Below are 18,164 nucleotides of genomic sequence, written 5' to 3'. Positions count from 1 at the left end.
CAAGATAAAATAATAACGAAAGCTTTTAGTGTGAGGTACATCAGTGTGGTCTATCGAGCGGAAACATTTATTTTTATCCCAGGATGTCGTTATAAAATGCAATTACCTGAATGTTGAGGTCCATTATCATTTTTGATGTTATTTTTCCGCCATCTGAAAGAACAGACAATAAACAGCTCAGATTTAACAAAGCTGTGAACAGCAGTTCACTGTCCAGTCAGTAATTTTACAACACAAAAAGAAAGTAGTAAAACCGCAATAAACAACGCATTTTAGCTTATCTGTTGAGTTGTAAAGATATACATGAAGTAATTGTTACTCTCAGTTTTATTAGGGATACATATAACAACAGTACCATGAATCTAACCTCTAATTTTAATTATTTGACACAAATTTTGCTTTTTAATTTAATATTAAGGTTGTAGGTGATGGTTGAAGTATACAGAGGTACAATATGTTTGAATGTATTTTTTACCAAAACATTTCACCCAATGCAGTGTAATAGTTTGATTCAACATCACTGCAAACCACAATTTCAGTAAAATATGTGCACACATTTAACCTCCATGATGGAGTGAAGCCAAATGGACAATTCATTGCAGAGCATTTTTGTAGAAGTGTGCAAATGTACCCAATGAAGTGACCGGTGAAGCTCTCCGCGTGCGGCTTTTAAAGCTCGCCTCAGGTTAAGTAGTGCTGTTGACTGTCAGAGGTAATAGTGAATATTTGGAACAACACGTGCTCATCAACATATCACACAGGGCAAAGGAGAGGAAGCTGAACCCATTGAACTAATTGGTCACAACAATTCTGTGTTTTTTCCTTTTTCACACCACAAAAGCACCAAATTATTTGATTGGCATTAATATGAAAGATTTGAAGGTTTGTGCTGAAACGTCCTGGTGCATTATGCACAAAGTCATGCATGCAGCACATTAACAAAAGGTTTGTCATTTTGCATTGCGAGATGCAATTGTCACATTTTTGTCCACACATAATGAAAAAATATAAAGGTTGTGTCTTCCTACCTTCGGCGGAAGCCTAAAACCGTGCGCTCAACAAACAAATACCCTGGTGGGTTCACGCTTTGGAGGCTCATCCTGAAAATAAGCTTCAGCAGATATTTAAATAGTTGACAGCCTCCGCGGGTGTTTAATTAACCCAGTTATCTCTGCTGTCTGTAACACCGAGAAAACAGCCCACAGTTTGGACACTTTCTGCCACATTGTGTGTTGACCGTGAGCAAACACAGCTGCTTGTGGTTTACAATCACTGTGTGAACCAATCAGGTGGCTCTGTTGGATTTTTGGATTACCCCTGGTGATTTGGATATAACGCTTGAAATTCAGAAGCAAATGCTAAAATGTGCAAATGAATATTTCACCTTTTCGAAGCTGGTTGGAGAAAAGACAGACACGCGGAGCAGTTTTATTCATATTATTTAAATATATGCACAGCATTGGATTTATTGACAATAAATCCCAAACAGTGGAGTAGTGGGATTTCTGCCCCTCAATATGTGGGGGGTTTCAAACAGAGCTCGGACACGTTGCTCTTTTCCAAAACACTTAAGTGCACCTTGTTGTTAGGCCTTTATGTTAATCGTTGCTTATATTTCATATTGCTTTAATGTTTTTCCCCTTCCCATTGATTTCACAAGCAGTCAGTGCTTTAGTATTACATTTACGTCTTCTTCACCACCGGCCTTCAATCTTCGTTTATATGCTGAGTATTCACAAAGCAAGATCAATACTGTTTAGTCTGCCACCAGTAGTCCCACTAGTCAGTGCATTATAAATTAGTCAGTGCATACATTAAAGGCACTTTGCTCTGCTGATCTTTCCTCACACGTTCACCATTTGGATCATCAGCAAGCTGAACAAACGCAGATTGTTAAACCTGTTTCCAATGAAAATGTGACAGTAGAACAACAGCCACTATAAGCTGGGGGGCAGCATGTTTGCCCACTAAACATGCTGCTCATCTGACTGCTCCCTTGCATACATTAGCCTTCAAATGTGATTCGTCAGCTTACATTATTACTATGTAAAGTGCCACCTTTGTCTCTTTCCATTACCCAACATACAACCTCTGAATATTAACTCAGGTCATTTTCTCTTCAGGAGACAAATTTATTGCACCCCACCCCCCTTTTAGCAAGGAAAGGCGCGATAAGTAGTGCGCGTCAGCTCCTTCACATTTTTGAGCTGGTAGAACAACATGGTTCATGCTAAATATAGATTACCCCCATGAAACGCCTGCATGATTTGAATGCTGCTGCTGCTGCTGCTTAGCACTTGCCTTTACCTCCTCTACAATGTGATGCTGCGTGCATACTCTCATGCAGCGTCCTCTCCCTCCGACAGAAATGCTGCAATGCGTCTCCCTCAGCCAAGACTGGGTCAGTGTAACTCGGCTAGCGGCAGCCGAAGGAGCGTTCCCATAGCACCAGGCAATAAGACTTGTGGCTCAATTTTATTTTTTTTCTCCCTACATTATTGTTGTGATGTACCTGAAAAAAGGGGGATTAAACCCATCATGGGGGATGGATATGGTGGCAGTGGAGAAACGAGATGGCTCTTGAGCAGCAGAGCGGACGGGGAGGGGCTGAAGATGCTCGAGCACATGTTCAGGGTCATAGATAAGACAATGTAATATCTGCAAATGGACTCTTCATTCAATACTGTGGAGGCACAGTGTATTGCTGAAATATTGTTATAGAGTTGAGTGCAGGCAGTCACAGTTTGATCTGAATCAGTTGTAGTAACTTGGGTGACCCCTACTGTCCATATAGCGCCACCATCGGGCCAGAAATGTACATTATTTATTCAATACAGAACTTATACATGACATAAACAATTGATCACTCACAATACGTTATGTTAATGCTATTATGCAAATCAACCATGCACTTACATTGATTTAGTCTGAACATCTATCAGAAATGGGACATTTACATGCAAGTGCAGCTGTTTAGTAGGTCATGGGCTCAAATATCAGCTGTGTGGAGTTTGAGTGTTCTCTGGGTACTCTGGCTTCCTTCCACAGTCCAAAAACCTGCATCTGAGGTTAATTGGTGACTCTATACTGCCCATAGATGTGAATGTGTGTTGTGGGTCTCTGTGTTTGTTCTGATGGATGGATGGATGGATGGATGGATGGATGGATGGATGGATGGATGGATGGATGGATGGATGAATGAATGAATGAATATGTCAGGCTGCACAGTGATTTTAGAGTCTTGCCTCAAAGCAGGAGTTTCCAGGTACTAGTCTGAGTTGGTCTTGTGTGTGAACTTTCTTTAAGATTAACTGATGCCTCTAAATTGCTGATAAGAGTGAATTCCAGTGTGTGGCTGGTTTCCTTTCTCTCTCTCTGTTTGCTCCTCTCTATGGTGAACCTCGACTTCGATCATCGTAGATAAGTCAGGCGTCTTGTGACCGAGTATGAAATATAGATCGATGGATCTCAGATGTACTTTTTATGTATTTTTTTTACTTCTGTAGGGATGAGATGCAGATGAATCAAAACTGTGAAGCAAATCTTGCACTTTCTGTCTCTTTATCTTCGTGCCCGTTACATTTAAGTGAAAATACTATAGATGAGTGGTGAGCACATATCCTTGCATTAATATCATCAATAATACAGATGATTCCTGTTTTCATTCTTGCATAGTGTTTAATTAGATCAGCGCAACTTAACAAAGTGTTTTTAATATTTCTATTTGACCTAAAGCTACTACATTAACAATAAAAATATGCATTTTCAGACTTTTTACAGTATAATCTAAAATAATCTTTATTGCATCCACAGGTCCATATAAAACAAAAACATACACATTTTCCACTTGTCAGGAACTTTGTGTAGAAACAAGCCTTTATTATAAATAGATATTATGCCCTCTGTGTTCTTTTGCTTGAAGCATTTGAAATTTACCCTTCGTTTATTCTTTGATTCATGTGTTTTTCTTTAGGACAACGAATTTTGCAGTATCAGAGTGATGTCCTGGAGACAGTTGTGTTGGTGAACCCGTCAGAGGAAACCGCTGCTTCAGAGGTGAGTCCCACTCACTCATCGAATCAGCAGCGGGGCAACGATGACCACGTCGTGCCCCCTTTCATATCATCAAGTATCTGTCCTCTTTTCATTTGATCCCACTGAGAGGTTTGGGGCCAAAGGGTTCAGTCTGATGTTTCACTCGTTCTTCACTGTGAATCCCCAGTGGGACGTCCAAGTCCATCCTGCCAGTGATTACCGCTCCTCTGATTAACATGAAAACACAAAGTCAGTCACAGCTGTGAGTCTCACAGTGTGAGAGACAGACGATAATTTCAGATCCTACCTCTGAATAAACCCAGTAAATCAGATTCTTTCCCGCCTTCAGTGTGAAGATGAGTCAGGTGTTAGTTTGGTTTTTGACGGTTGGTGAAATGTGAACATAAGAAAAAGCAGATTTGCCGGAAAAGTCAACATCCTAGTTTCCATTATTATTTTTTTGCCTCGTGTTTAACTTTTTATTTATAAAAGCAAGAGGCGGCAACAAAACAGCTGCGATAAACAGCATGCAGACAGCACTTAGAATGGGACACTAACATTTGTTTAAGGGCGCTAATGCATTACAGGCACTATGTATTCACGCTAATGGTTATGTCGTTTCGACTAGGACACCTCTCATGTTCTCCTGTAAACGGTTGGATTTTTTTTTGTTTTGTTTTGTTTTGTTTTGTTTTGTGTAATTAGAGGTGCATTTCACTGGAGGCAAAAGCTTTGGATCCTGCGAAATGTAAAGTTTATCAGTGTAGAGAGAGAGACAGCAGCTCTGCTTCTCTCTAAATGTTTTGACAAGATAACCAGTAAAAAGCAAACAAACTGTAATTTTGTAATCTATATCATAGTAGTCAGTTAACGCAAGGCTTCCAAGAGTTGTAGTGTTATTGTAACACACAACGTGTGTTATTTACAACTCTATGCTATTATACAGTCCTTGATACATATTCTGGTGACCCTATAATGTTCAGTGTGTTTGATTTTATGACACGTTAATAATTGAAATGACATTTTACAATGCTTGAGCTGGTTTAAAGACACGAGTTTAGTCGAGAGGCTGAGGACAGGCCTGGATGGGGTGTGTTTAAGTGAGCTGAGGGTAGGACAGGTGGGTGAGGAAGCTGGAGGAGGTGCTAGAAACTATCAGCTAAGTAGTAGTGAAACGATAATGCTAAGCTCGCTTTGAACGAGACAGTTATTATTTTCTTTCTTTGCTTTGAGTAAATATCCTCAATAGAAACAAATCTGAGACAAGTCTCAAGACCCAAACACCAAAGTCCATGCAATCAAAGTGATCTTGTGCATTCCAAAGCTCTAACACACACACACACACACACACACACACACACACACACACACACACACACACACACACACACACACACACACACACACACACACACACACACACACACACACACACACACACAGAGCCTTTGTTTGTACATTATGCTGTCTCACTAATAATCTCCTCATGCAAATCAGAGGAAAGTGTGAAATCACTGGCCGGTCTGTGTATCACGCCACTGCACGTCTGTACTCTTTAGGCATGTCTGGATTAGCATCGTCATCTGAATATACAATTTTATCATAACTCTTCCACCTGTCACACATCCAGACATGTTCTTTTTTGTAACTGAGCCACCTGGACATGGTAACACATTGAGTCTTATTTTTTTAGTTTCTCTCCTGTTTTATTATGATCTTGTGTTGTCTGAATTGCTGTTTCAACCAAATGGTGCACGCAAATGGCTCAACAAAGGGTCGATTTTGTTAATACAAGCCAGACAAAAAAAATGAAAATGTAGTTTTTTTTAATCATGGAGTTATTATTTTCTTCCATAAAGACATTGTATTGCCCCAAACCACAACCAATCTGCTATTATTCAGCATGTTAATTCTTCTGACTCACACCTTCAGATCTGTAACCTTAACACCAATACATGCATCACATTTTCATGCCTTTGCCTACAATTTTCCACTTATAAAAAAACAGCTCTACTAGAGGTCATGAAGGCCTCAGGGACAATTTAATGTTTGAAGCTTCAGTACTGTAATATGTAATCGATAATGAACCTGAACTTAGCAAGAAACTTTGTTTTTTTTCTAGAAACACTTCACATTATGAGGTTCATCTGTTTTTCCATAAATAATATCACTTTGATGTGTTCAAAATGTCTAAAACAGAACATTCATTTTAGCTAATTTTGCTGGTTTAAAACAGTATAAAACATTGTAAACACACTATTTTCAGGGTGACAGTAATTACACTTGGACAAAACTGACAGAGACTAAATTCAGACTGCTGCATTTGTGTCTGATGTTTAGGATCGATTCCTCATGCTAAATGCTTGACTTCATCATTGAATTTTGCCCCAATAACCATAATTGTTGGCAGTTATTATAGTGGTTGTAGTGATAATTATTTCCTCTACCACGCAGACTCGCTCGCTGATCACGGACTCTGCTGCCAATAAGTTGCTGATACTGACCGGCCAGAGCTCTGAGCAAGGAGGTGACATCCTACTCCAAAGTGGTGCCTTCACCTGGCAGCACTTCTCTGACATCATATCAAACCCTCAAGTAAGCCAAGCTCCCTTTCTTCTTGTTTGTACATGCAGGGATCAAGCACATCGATAAATGTCTTTTTCTGTTTGGGTTTTAGGTGATTGAAGTCTTGTCTCAAGCTGCGCCAGAGCAGCCAGCAAAGCTCACTGTTTCCTGTCAGGGAGACGGGGGCTGGAGCTCCCTGGGCCAAAGCCAGGAGCAGCAGCCACTTCAAAATCTTCTGGAATACCGCTTGAACCCTGAACCCCACCTTCCCGACATGGATGGAGTCACAGAGTTCACAGAGTATGTTTCAGAGACGGTGGACGTGCCGTCACCCTTTGAACTCTTGGAGCCGCCAACCTCTGGAGGGTTTTTGAAGCTGTCTAAACCCTGCTGCTACATCTTCCCTGGGGGCAGGGGGGACTCCGCTCTGTTTGCCGTCAATGGATTCAACATACTGGTGGATGGAGGGTCTGACCACAAGTCCTGCTTCTGGAAGCTGGTTCGTCACCTGGACAGGATTGACTCTGTTCTGCTTACCCACATTGGGGCTGACAACCTCCCTGGCATCAATGGTCTGTTCCAGAGGAAGATTGCAGAGCAAGAGGAGCAACGAAATCAGGGCTCTGGCTCCAGCAGCAATGGTGAATGGATGAAGAACCTGATCTCCCCCGAGCTCGGGATTGTGTTTTTCAATGTTCCGGAGAAGCTTCGGATGCCCGAATCCGCACTGAAAATGAAGCGAAGCATTGAGGAGGCGTCGCTGACGTTGCAGTACCTCAATAAGCTTGGCATCACACCAGAGCCTCTTCACAGGGTTGTGAGCAACACCATCGAACCAATAACATTGTTTCACAAACTTGGTGTAGGAAAACTAGATATGTATGTTTTAAATCCCGTGAAAGAAAGCAAAGAGATGCAGTTTCTCATGCAAAAATGGGCTGGAAACAGCAAAGCAAAGACAGGCATTATGATGCCAAATGGAAAGGAAGGGGAAATATCTGTCCCATATTTGACATCAGTCACAGCTCTCATTGTTTGGATTCCACACCGTCCGACAGAAAAGATTGTCCGGGTGCTTTTCCCAGGAAATGCACCTCAGAATAAAATCTTTGAGGGCCTTGAGAAACTGAAGCACCTTGACTTCCTGCGATACCCCGTGGCCACCCAAAAGGATATAAGCTCCGGTGTGCCCCCTCCCATCATTAAACAAACTAAAATGAGATCCAGAACTGACAGCAAGGAGAGTCTTAAGTCATCACCCAAACCACACTCTAAAACAACCAAGAAAGAGACTGGTGGGCAGGAAGAGGAGCCAAAGAGTGACACCGCAAAAGAGAATAAAGTTGAAAAGAAAGAAGAGAAGAAAGTAAAAAGTGAAAGTCTTAAAGCCACGAAGCAACAGAGAAACAGCGCGGTGGCTCCCACTACAGAAAAGAAAGAGAAGAAGAAAATACTAAAAGAGAAAACTTCCAAACACGAGAAAGCATCCAAGATGGATGAAAAGAAAGACAAAGAGAAAAAAGAAGTGAAGAAAGAGAAAGTGAAAAAAGATGAGAATATAAGAAAGGAGGAGAAAAAAGACAGTAAGCCCAAGGAGGACAAAAAGAAGGATCCCAGCAAACCCGAGCTGAGAAAGATCACTAAACCTGACCTGAAGCCACTCACTCCAGAAGTGAGAAAAACTCTACACAAGGCCAAGACTCAAGCTAAGCCCAAGCCCGACAAAAACAAAACCGCTAAAGAGGATTCAAATGAGAAGAAACCAGTTCCAAAGAACATCCCTGAAGAGGTCGCAGCAGCAGCTCTGGCAGACAGGTCCACCGTGTCCTCGCCCGAAGACCTCACTGAAGATTTTGAGGCTCTAAAGAATGAAGCGATGTCCAAACCTAAGAGTGAGCCTATCCAGAATGATGTGATGTCTGGTCATTCAGTATTCACAGATACTAAGGTTTCCTCCTTGGTGTTCCCTGAGCAGAAATCTACAACCCAGATGACTGAGACAAAATCTGCTTCGCCCACATCTCCTGTCAAACCAGAAGAAAACAAGGGAACAGCGGAACAGGCCGTCGCCCATCAAAAGAAAGACACAAGTGATGCCTTTGATAAGAAGTATGAAGAGGAAAAAATGGAAAAATATGACAAATACTCCGTGAAGGACAGATCAAAGAAGAGTGAAAGCTCAGAGGAGGAGGGGGATGTGATTGAAAAGGCTGAACTTGAAGGAACAGAAGATGATGAGGTCCTGAAATATAAAATGGATGAAGTCAAAAATGAAAAACCTGGAAAGGAGTGGGACACCAAGCCAGCCGAGGAAAAACCAGTACCCACCGCAACCCCGTTAGGACAAGCAGCAGCAGCTTCTGCGTCGGAGCAGTTCTCTTTCATCCAGGATGAGACCATCCCTGGTTACTCAGAAACTGAGCAGACAATCTCGGATGAAGAGATCCATGAAGAAACAGAGGACAGAATCCCACAGCTGCGCTACGATGTGGGCTCCTATGACATCTCTGTTCCTGATGTCCCTGGAACATTTGACTCCATGCATGGAATAAAAGAGATGAAGAGCTCGGCAGTGTCGGATGTTTCAGATGTCAAACCAAAACCTTTCATGGGAAGCCACGAGCCAGAGCTTGCGCCTTACCCTGCCATCATTGCTGCTCCTCTTGCCGAAGAGGAGCACATCTCCTCAGCGACATCCATCACAGATTACGACAAGCTGTCGTCTTTTGCTACATCGGTCGCTGAAGACCAGTCGATTACCTCTGTGACAGCACCACAAACTGAGGATGCTGGCAGGCACTCCCTCCTACTAGATACACACATACCTTCTCGTGCAGAGGCTGTCCAAGGAAAAGACTATCTCCACTCTGCAGGAACCATCTCCCCCACTTCATCTTTGGAGGATGACAAGTGCTTTAAGTCCCCCTCCTCCGATGAATATCAGCCCAATATTCCTGAAATAGAGGGCGATGCAAAAATAAAAATGTCCCAGGAAGAAGAAGATGATGAGGACGAGGAGGATGAGGATCAGACTCCAAATGTTGACATTCCTCTAGGTAAACTTCAGGAGGGCTATGAACACGCAGCCTCCAAAATGCTATATGAAAAACAGAAATCACCCTCTGCCTCTTTTGCTCCACCTTCTCCCTTCTCTACTACTCAATATTCGCCCTCACAGACCATCACACAAGATCCAACTCCCTTCAGTGCAGACGCGGCTAAGATGGGCATGGATGTAAAACCAATTTCACCTCCTCCTGCCTTCTCTCCTGGATTTGACTCTCACTCAAGGCAGGAGAGTGAGGAGAGATGCCCAAGTCCAGACGACAGCACCATGAGACTGGCCTCGCCCACACAGTCTGTTCCCACAAGCAGTGGCTACTCCCCAACAGAGGATAAGCCGTTTAAGATTGAAGACAGGGATGAAGCAGTAACCAGTGTAAAAGCTGATTTACAGAAAAATGAAAATGCAGTCACAATCTCAGACAATACCTCATTTATCGGTCTGCCAGGTGACAAGACAACATTTGAAGCCTCTGAAGAATCGGATGAGGACAATGAAGAGGAGGAGCAGGAGGAGGAGGATGAAGAGGAGGACGATTACGATAAAAAAGAGCTACAGCCTACTGTAAAGGCAAAGCTCATGGAAGCAAAAGAAGGCCGCTTCTTGGATGATGACTTGGAAGGTGATGTTGAAGGAAAATCTGAGAAGAAAGAAGCAGAAGTCAAGAGTGGAGACAAGACACAGGTGTCCTTTAGCACAGAGAAGAAACCAAAGGTGATGTTCCCCGATGAAGATGAAGATGAAGACGAAGACGAAGACGAAAAGGATGATGACTTTCCAAGTGGGGAAGAGTCAAAACTTTTTTCACCCAATCAAGGCAAAGCAGATTCTATAGACACTACAAATACAACAGATGTAGCTGCCAAAGAAGCTGAGAAAAGCGTTCATTTTAGCCTCTATGGCTTTCCAGAGAAAGAGGGAAGAGAAAGGGCTTCATATAAAAGACAGGACACACCCTATGTGCATGGAAAGACCTTCTCTTATGGTGACATTTATGACAGTAAAACAAGCTCAGTGGACTCAGATTTCTATCAGCAGGAGTCTGTTGATAAGCTGGAAAAAGAGGCTAAAAATGAAGTGTGTTTCCAGAAAGAAGAGCCACTGTCCCCCACTTCAGCCAAGGACAAGACATCGGAGAAGGAGGGCTTTGCCATCTCTTATGAAAAAGAGCTGTCCACCTCATCATGGCAGGAAACAAAAGCCCCTTCAACTACTGTGACGTTTGAAAAAGAGGTCAAAGGAGAGACCTTTGGATACAGTGAAAGTAATAGATTCCCTTCAGTGGCTGACCGACCTGAGGCCTCAACCACCTCTTTAACATCGGAGAAGGATTCTGCTTCGAAAAGCCCAACTGACAAGAAGCCTGCGTATTCCCCTATGATGGCATTTGACAAACTTGCTTTCCCGGGCAACAGTGAGAAAGGAGCATGTTTGGAGATTGATATGAGCAAATTGACTGCAAGGGATGAGGAAGACTATGATGATGATGAAGTCGTTGATGAAGACGATGATGAAGAAGAGGAAGAAGAAGAGGATGACTATGAAGATGGAACTGATTCTGATACTGAGAAAGGTACCAAAGAGAAGTCTGAGAAGGAAGTAAAGAGTCCAATCAGTGAAATGTTTGGCTCGAACAGACCTGAATTCATGGTTTCAATGGCTGGATACGGCTTTAACAGTCAGGGCAAGCCTACCAAAGAAACCAGCTGCAGCTCTCTCACAAAGGCGGATGATGGAGCAAAGACTGACTCCTTGTCCTTCGGCGGAAAGCCAATGGATTTAGGGGCCACAGGATTTTCTAGCTGCTCATCGGGATTTGAATATTCATATGGAAATGCCAATAAAGACAAAGTAAAAGATGACTTCACTTTGAGATCCACCGAAGATGATTATTATCAGAATGACAGAGTAGAAGCTGACTTTGAGAAACAGAAGACACCAGACCTTCTGAGTAAGCAATCACTGGAAACAAGTTTCCAGTATGCAACCACTGCTGCTCCTGGCTACTCATCCTCCTCCGCCTACAGCTACTCCTCCTCCACCTCAGGCTCCCTCTCCACCAGCCGTCAGTTTGGAGAGGAACTGGAGACTCCTGCCTCAGCTGAGCCCCTTTTCGAGTACTCCTCTTTCAAAGAGGAACATTCCCTTATCATGGAATCCCCTCTCTCCAGCTCTGCTTGCGCCAAAGACGGATATCTGGAAGTTTCTGAGAAACAGATTACTGCTGCAACCACAGCTGAAACTACCTCCAGTTTAGCCCGCTTCTCACCCCTCAGCCCGTTTGAAGAGGTCAAATCCTTTTCTTCAGTCTCATCTGCTGCTGCTGCTGCTGATAACAAGAAGGAGCATACAGCCTCATCAGGCCTTGTTACAGATAAAGGCCCTCAATCTGAGTGCTTTTACAAGCCCAACTGGTCTGAGGGGGCAAAGCAGGATACAACTCTTGGGTATGGGGTTTCGGCTGGACCATTTGCTCAACTTTCAGAGCTATCCAAGGACAAAGAAGCAGCCAGTGCTGCTCTGTTTGGGGTCACATCCTCACCTCGGCCAGACTTAGAAGGCAAGCATTACTTTGAGGAGACTGACAGCAGTGAAGAGGAGGATGAGGAGGCTTACATGCGTGAGATGACTCGGAGGTCTCCTTCTGGTGGTTTGACTGGTAGTCTCCCATTTTCTGATAAACCTGTTGCCCCAAATGTCAGTGAAAAAACAAGTGGTGCACTTCCAGATGTCCTCGGTTCCTACACACCATCACCTCTCCAGGTCAGCAAGCCAGACGCCTCAAATGGCCCCACAGAGGTCAACGCAGCAGCTACACTCCCTTCTGGAGGGGCAGCTGGTGGTGCCACTTCAGGGCCTGCCAAGGTGGAGTCCAGAGAGGGAGCAGCAGGTTACATTAGGAGTTCTTACGAGTGGGAAATACCAAAATCCCAAATGGGCATGGTGCCTGGAGACTCCCCTCCTCATTACCGTCATGATGATGACTTTGAAGAGGAATGTGAGATGGAGCCAGAGCACCCAGCCCGCCCGCTGTCACTGTCCACAACCGATCAGCCATTCCGCTCCCCGTTTTATGCAGAGGAGTGCAGTCGGGGAGAGCGGGATGATGATGATGACGATGATGACGACAGTGATCAGGATGCCCCCATTGGAGCTACCTCCTCGTACACCAGTCGCGCATCTCCTGGATATTCGTCGTCTGAGTTGAGACAACGTAAAGAGGACCTATCACCTTCCTTCATCAACCCCTGCATGCGACAGCTATCAAGCGATGAAGAGGACGAGGAGCGGGATCGCAGAAGTGATCAGTCACAAGAAGGTGACGAACATGACCTGTCCGTCAAACGAAGGGCTCACAAACAGCCCCATCATCCCGCCCCCAGCAGGGACAGCAGCTCTCTGCATCAACCCGGTGGGATGTCAGTTGGTCTGGGCCTAGCCACAGAAGATACTCCACCGACCTCCGTCAGTGAGTCTCTAGCCTCTCAGTCAGATTCTGACGCTCCCCTCGGCACTGAGGAATACCCCTCAGTTCCTGGAGAAGGCAACATGGACTCAGATGAGGATGCAGACTACATGCCTATAGATAAATCTGCTATGGGGGGAGGCACCCATCACTCTGCTTCACGGAGGAGCAATGACCCTCCCCCTGCTCCCCTCATGGACCCCTACCCTCATCCTCCACACCCAGATGCTTGCATGGTGGATCCCGACTCCTTGGATAACAGCTCACTGAAGAAAGAGCCAAAGGCCAAGAGTTTGAAAAAGTCTTCTGGGAAAACCAAATCAGCCTCCCCAGCTCGGCGCAAGAGGTCTCCGATGCCTGTCAAACAGATGCCGTCTCCTCGCAGTGCCTCCCTGAAGAAGAAGGAAGCAGACAAGAGTTCGCGCATGTCTCGTCTGTCAGATGGGCAAGGGTCCAAAGACGATGACCTCTCGAGATCTAGCTACAATCCCGGCAAGGGGCTGACTAATGGCATCAAGAGTACTTCAGGTGAGTAAAATAAGAAAGATAACCTTGATAGATTATTCTTCAATTGATAACAGCAAAAACTACAAATGAATTGGTGAAAGAAGACTCATTCTTCCAATTAGGTTCACAGAAGTCTGGCTCTTCAGCTGCTCCTGGCCTTCCCATTTATGTGGATCTGGCCTACATCCCAAACCACTGCAGTGCCAAGAATGTGGACCAGGAGTTTTTCAAGCGCATTCGCTCTGCGTACTACGTGGTTAGTGGAAATGATGGAGCGAGTGGTGAACCAAGCCGGGGAGTCCTTGATGCACTTTTGGACGGCAAAGCTCAGTGGGGATCCAACCTGCAGGTAAAACTAATATCTGCCACTTATATTAAATTTTAATGTTCACTCTGGCGTCGGCCTGATGTTTGCTTGTGCTGCGAAAAAGCTAAAGATGCTTGTCTCAGACTTAAGGTCAAGAGTCATGTTGTAACTGTGAATCCGCAACAAAGCTGTTTTAGTGGAAACTGAGCCCCAGAAAGTGAACATTTGAGCTACACTAAGAATCATTCTTCAGACGCTATAGACCAGTGGTCTCAAACTCTAGTTCTGGAGAGCCCCTGAGGAAAGCCCATTAAAGAAACATTCCTGACAATCTGCCATGTTATAGCAGAGAGAAACCTGAAACATGCTGGACTCCAGGACCAGCCTGGAAACCCCTGCTATAGACTAATACAACTTTTTATTTCCCTCTTAGGTGACGCTGATTCCCACCCATGACACAGAGGTGACCCGAGACTGGTACCAACAGACGCACGAGAGGCAGCAGGAGCTCAACATCATGGTCCTTGCCTCCAGCAGCACCGTCGTCATGCAGGACGAGTCTTTCCCTGCTTGCAAGATCGAGTTTTAAGATTTCTGTGTCCTCTGCGTCTCTCTCGCTCTCTCTTCATCTTACTGGCCTCCCCAGTGTAGATCGGTTTTGAATTACTCTTCTCTATAGCCTGATATGCAAATGTGTTTCTGCTCCTGGCACGTGTATGTGGCTCAAGTTAGGTTGAAAAGCAGAAACAGATCTGGATAACTAATTTTTTCTAGATTTTTATTTCTAAGCTTGCCATGGCTACCACAGTTTGTATTACAAAGGTAGTATTTGGCAACTCTTTATCCTCCACTACGTTATTAACATTCAGTCTTATCATTTTCTATGCTTTAACATTCTTTTTATGTTAATTTTGTGAAATGCTGATCTATTCGCGGCATAATAAATTAGCATCATATTCAAAACGACTTAAAAGACGTGAGGTCGCCAGACTTCAAATTGACTCGAAGCACAAGTTTTGCACACCTTAAACTCAGCAAGAACAACTAAAGACCAAAATGCAATGTTATTTAAATCAGTGAAATCTGAGACATCCAGCTCTTCATACTTTAAAACTGATCATCGGTTTCAGTTCAATTTTCCTCAACTTTCTCCTTCTGTCTCTTTTTGAAGCATTGACAGTGTTGATCCTTGTGCGTCCCACTGACATTGTGAATTAGAAAACTAGAAAAAAACAGTAGATCTCAGCGGTCCTCTCAATGTTTTTTGAGTATATTCGCAGTAGCATAGGGAAGATCGTAATGAAAAATCTGTATTGTAGTGAACTATTATATTTCTAAAGGTCTTTCCACGTGAAGATCAATCAGTGGCTGTTATTTCTTACGGTGAATTTGACCGATATCTTTGTTTCCGTTGTCTCTGATGTCTTTTGTCAGTGTTTCCAGTCGACATATCGTCACAGAGGTCACGTAGAGAGCAGTAGGCAGATTCGAAAAAATATCCTCATCTGATCTTTGAATCTTATCTGTTTTTATCTTTACATGAAGAAAAGAAAAAAAAAAGAGCAAAAGAGACAAACCTCATATCAATGTAAACAAAAGCTATGTTACAGAACGAAAGAATGTATTTCCACGACAACAATAGGAACATGTGGTTGCGAGCGAGAGATTAGCGTTTGACTGGTGAAGCGAAGTTGTGGCGCTGGTTCGATGGATGTTAGAGGCTAGACTGTCACCCACATGTGCCTTTCTGTCCTGCTGTGCTGGAAGGGAAAAAGAAAAACGTGTGCGTGTTGTAGGAAACATGTGCGGTACATCTACGGCTCCGTGGCAAAGGCTCAGTTGAGCTGGTCTCCTCTGATGTTGTTTCCGTAGTTTATTTTCTTCTCCATTTTTTTTTTCCTTGTCAGCACACAAAAAGGGGTCTAACTTGTATGCATGTGAGTGGTAAATGGCACTTTTAAAGCACCAACTCAGTATTTCAGCTGCCACTCAACGAAGCACAAAGGGCAACCAGTGTGCAAAGCTTAATCTGTTTGGTTTCTGTAGATTTAGCGATTTTAAATTTATAATTTCCTTGAAAATAGGATGTTTCTGTTGTTTTGTAACCACAAGTTTGTTGACTTTCTCCTTTGAGTTGTTAAATTATATCTTTTACCAGCAAATTTCTTACTCTCAGTCGTATGCAGTGGTTGTTTTGACCTAAATATTTTGTGTAGATGTGTTTTGATTTGACTGATTGAGTGATGATTTTTTATATTTTGATAAGTTTGGAGTAACGGAGTCGATTTTAACCAGTAACTAAACCAACAATCTAACAAACAAAAAGGACCAACAAGCCGCGCCAGATTACTTCATGATCTGCAATCGAAATCAAAAAGTATTTTGTCAGCTTTATCATTTGAATTTCCTCAAATCATCCAGCGATGCATGTGCAACATATGCATGTACTTAAAGGAGATGGCTCGTTGAAAATGGAAAAGGCAAAAAAAAAAGAAGAAGGAAATTATGACAAAGTGTAGAAGTACTGCAGAAACCGAGGAGCGTCCTCCCTTCATAAAAAAAAAAAAAGAAAACCCTCAGCGGCTCCAAACGGCTCGAATGTGAAGATGCAGATTACCTTTATGTTCTCCGTGGAGGACTTCTACGATCTCCTGGTTGCCTTGTGCATCATACAGACTGTGTCATACAAACTGCTTCATACGGTACAACGGAATCAAGCAGCAACAAACTCGCTGTAGCCTGAAATACTTTTAATCTGTGGAGGGGAGGTACTCATCACCTTCTCTCCCTTTGGATGTCAGGATGCAGTGATTTCTATCAGCTGCACAACACATTACTGTGGCGATCACTGAGGTGATGCAATATAGAGTCAAGGTTCGTATTATTCGCTTCGTAGATCTGCTGTTAATCCACTGTGTCAAGCACTCAGCTGCATTTCTGTTTGTTCTTTTAAAGTTGAAAAAGAAAAGGAATTTGAGTTCAGAAAAACTATTTCCCTTGTTGTCACAATGCTTCTTGGCATTCCATCGTATACAATTGGAAAGTCTGTTAATTCTCCTTTAAAATGGCGCTGCATTTATTAAGAACACGCATTTCTGGGATGGGCTGCCAAAGTGTGTATGCGGGCTGCACACATGAAGAAATGAACAAATATGCCAAGCAGTTTGTCTTTGTCATTGACACTTGTTCGGCGGATTGAATGATGGAAGAATGAAGAAACAAGACATATCAGTTACTTTAATTCAACGAAGAGCTCATCCCACGTATTTATTCTCCTGACAAATGTGGCCACGTTTGAAAGGGAAACGAACAAGCTTTCCAGCAAAGCTTTGCAGCGGAGAAATAATCAACCAGACGCAATTTTCCTTCACATTTTGTGCTGTGAGTGTTTGACACGGAACATCGTTAATGATCAATACCACTCACCTTAGAACAGACCACTCACAACCCAGACTGCCAGACGCGAGGGACTCCTCTTGTCAACACATCTTTATCTGTAGTGGATTGCATACTACACACACACACACATGAAATACACGTGAAATACCACACATACATACACTCAAAACTGCAGCATTTTCATATTGCGCAAAGAAAAAAACAAAAAAAAAAAAAAAAAACCCAGATAACATTTCTATGGCATTCGGACTCGTCCGAAACAAACCATCATTAAGACTGTTGGTTTCCAGTGAGCCCTGCTTGTACGTGCATGTGTACCTTTTCAGTTCTCCTGTATTGTAATAGTGACGATTTAAGAAAAAAGAAGAAAAAAAAAAAAAAGACTTAACATAGAAATGCTATTTTAAAAGATGTATATTTACGAAGCTAAAGCTGTCTGGTAAGTGAGGAGGCACATGTAACCTGGCTGTGCTGTGCTGTAAAGGAAGCCTTGTGATCGTTTTACTTACTTTTCTTTCCTCCTTTCTCTGCTTCATGGTTCTACTTTCATCTCTGGTTTTAAGTGCAATATTCTCTTTATCTCTCTTTAAATGCTTAAAAAGGTCATATAGAAAACAGATTTATTGTTAAAAGGGAAAAAGTGTGGTAAAAACCAATAAAAAACACCATTTAATGACAAAAAAAAAAAGTCTCCTGTTTTCTTTTTGTCTGATAAATTTTCGTTAAAAGGTAAAAAAATTTAAACGACCAGAATTAAAAATTTACTTTTTGAAGAAAGTCTAAATGTGGAGTGGAGTGGGGCCGTGGCGGCCCAGAGGTTA

At 43.1% G+C, this 18,164-nt stretch overlaps 1 protein-coding gene across 1 annotated transcript in view; it reads left to right on the top strand.

Moving 5' to 3' along the window:
* The window catches only part of map1aa (microtubule-associated protein 1Aa), a 50,047-nt gene extending 32,513 nt beyond the window's left edge, over positions 1–17,534 (top strand). The window contains exons 3-7 of the mRNA XM_080458588.1: positions 3,974–4,056; positions 6,490–6,630; positions 6,713–13,658; positions 13,760–13,986; positions 14,378–17,534. Of these exons, the coding sequence (XP_080314714.1) occupies positions 3,974–4,056; positions 6,490–6,630; positions 6,713–13,658; positions 13,760–13,986; positions 14,378–14,533 (7,553 nt within the window). The 3' untranslated portion in view covers positions 14,534–17,534. The remainder of the gene's footprint in view (positions 1–3,973; positions 4,057–6,489; positions 6,631–6,712; positions 13,659–13,759; positions 13,987–14,377) is intronic.
* The last annotated feature ends 630 nt before the right edge of the window (positions 17,535–18,164 follow it).

This window comes from Lipophrys pholis (assembly GCF_963383615.2).
Source record: "Lipophrys pholis genome assembly, chromosome: 2".
NCBI lineage: Eukaryota > Metazoa > Chordata > Actinopteri > Blenniiformes > Blenniidae > Lipophrys > Lipophrys pholis.
Note: the sequence above shows the minus strand (reverse complement) of the source record. Positions and strands in the feature narration are given on the sequence as shown.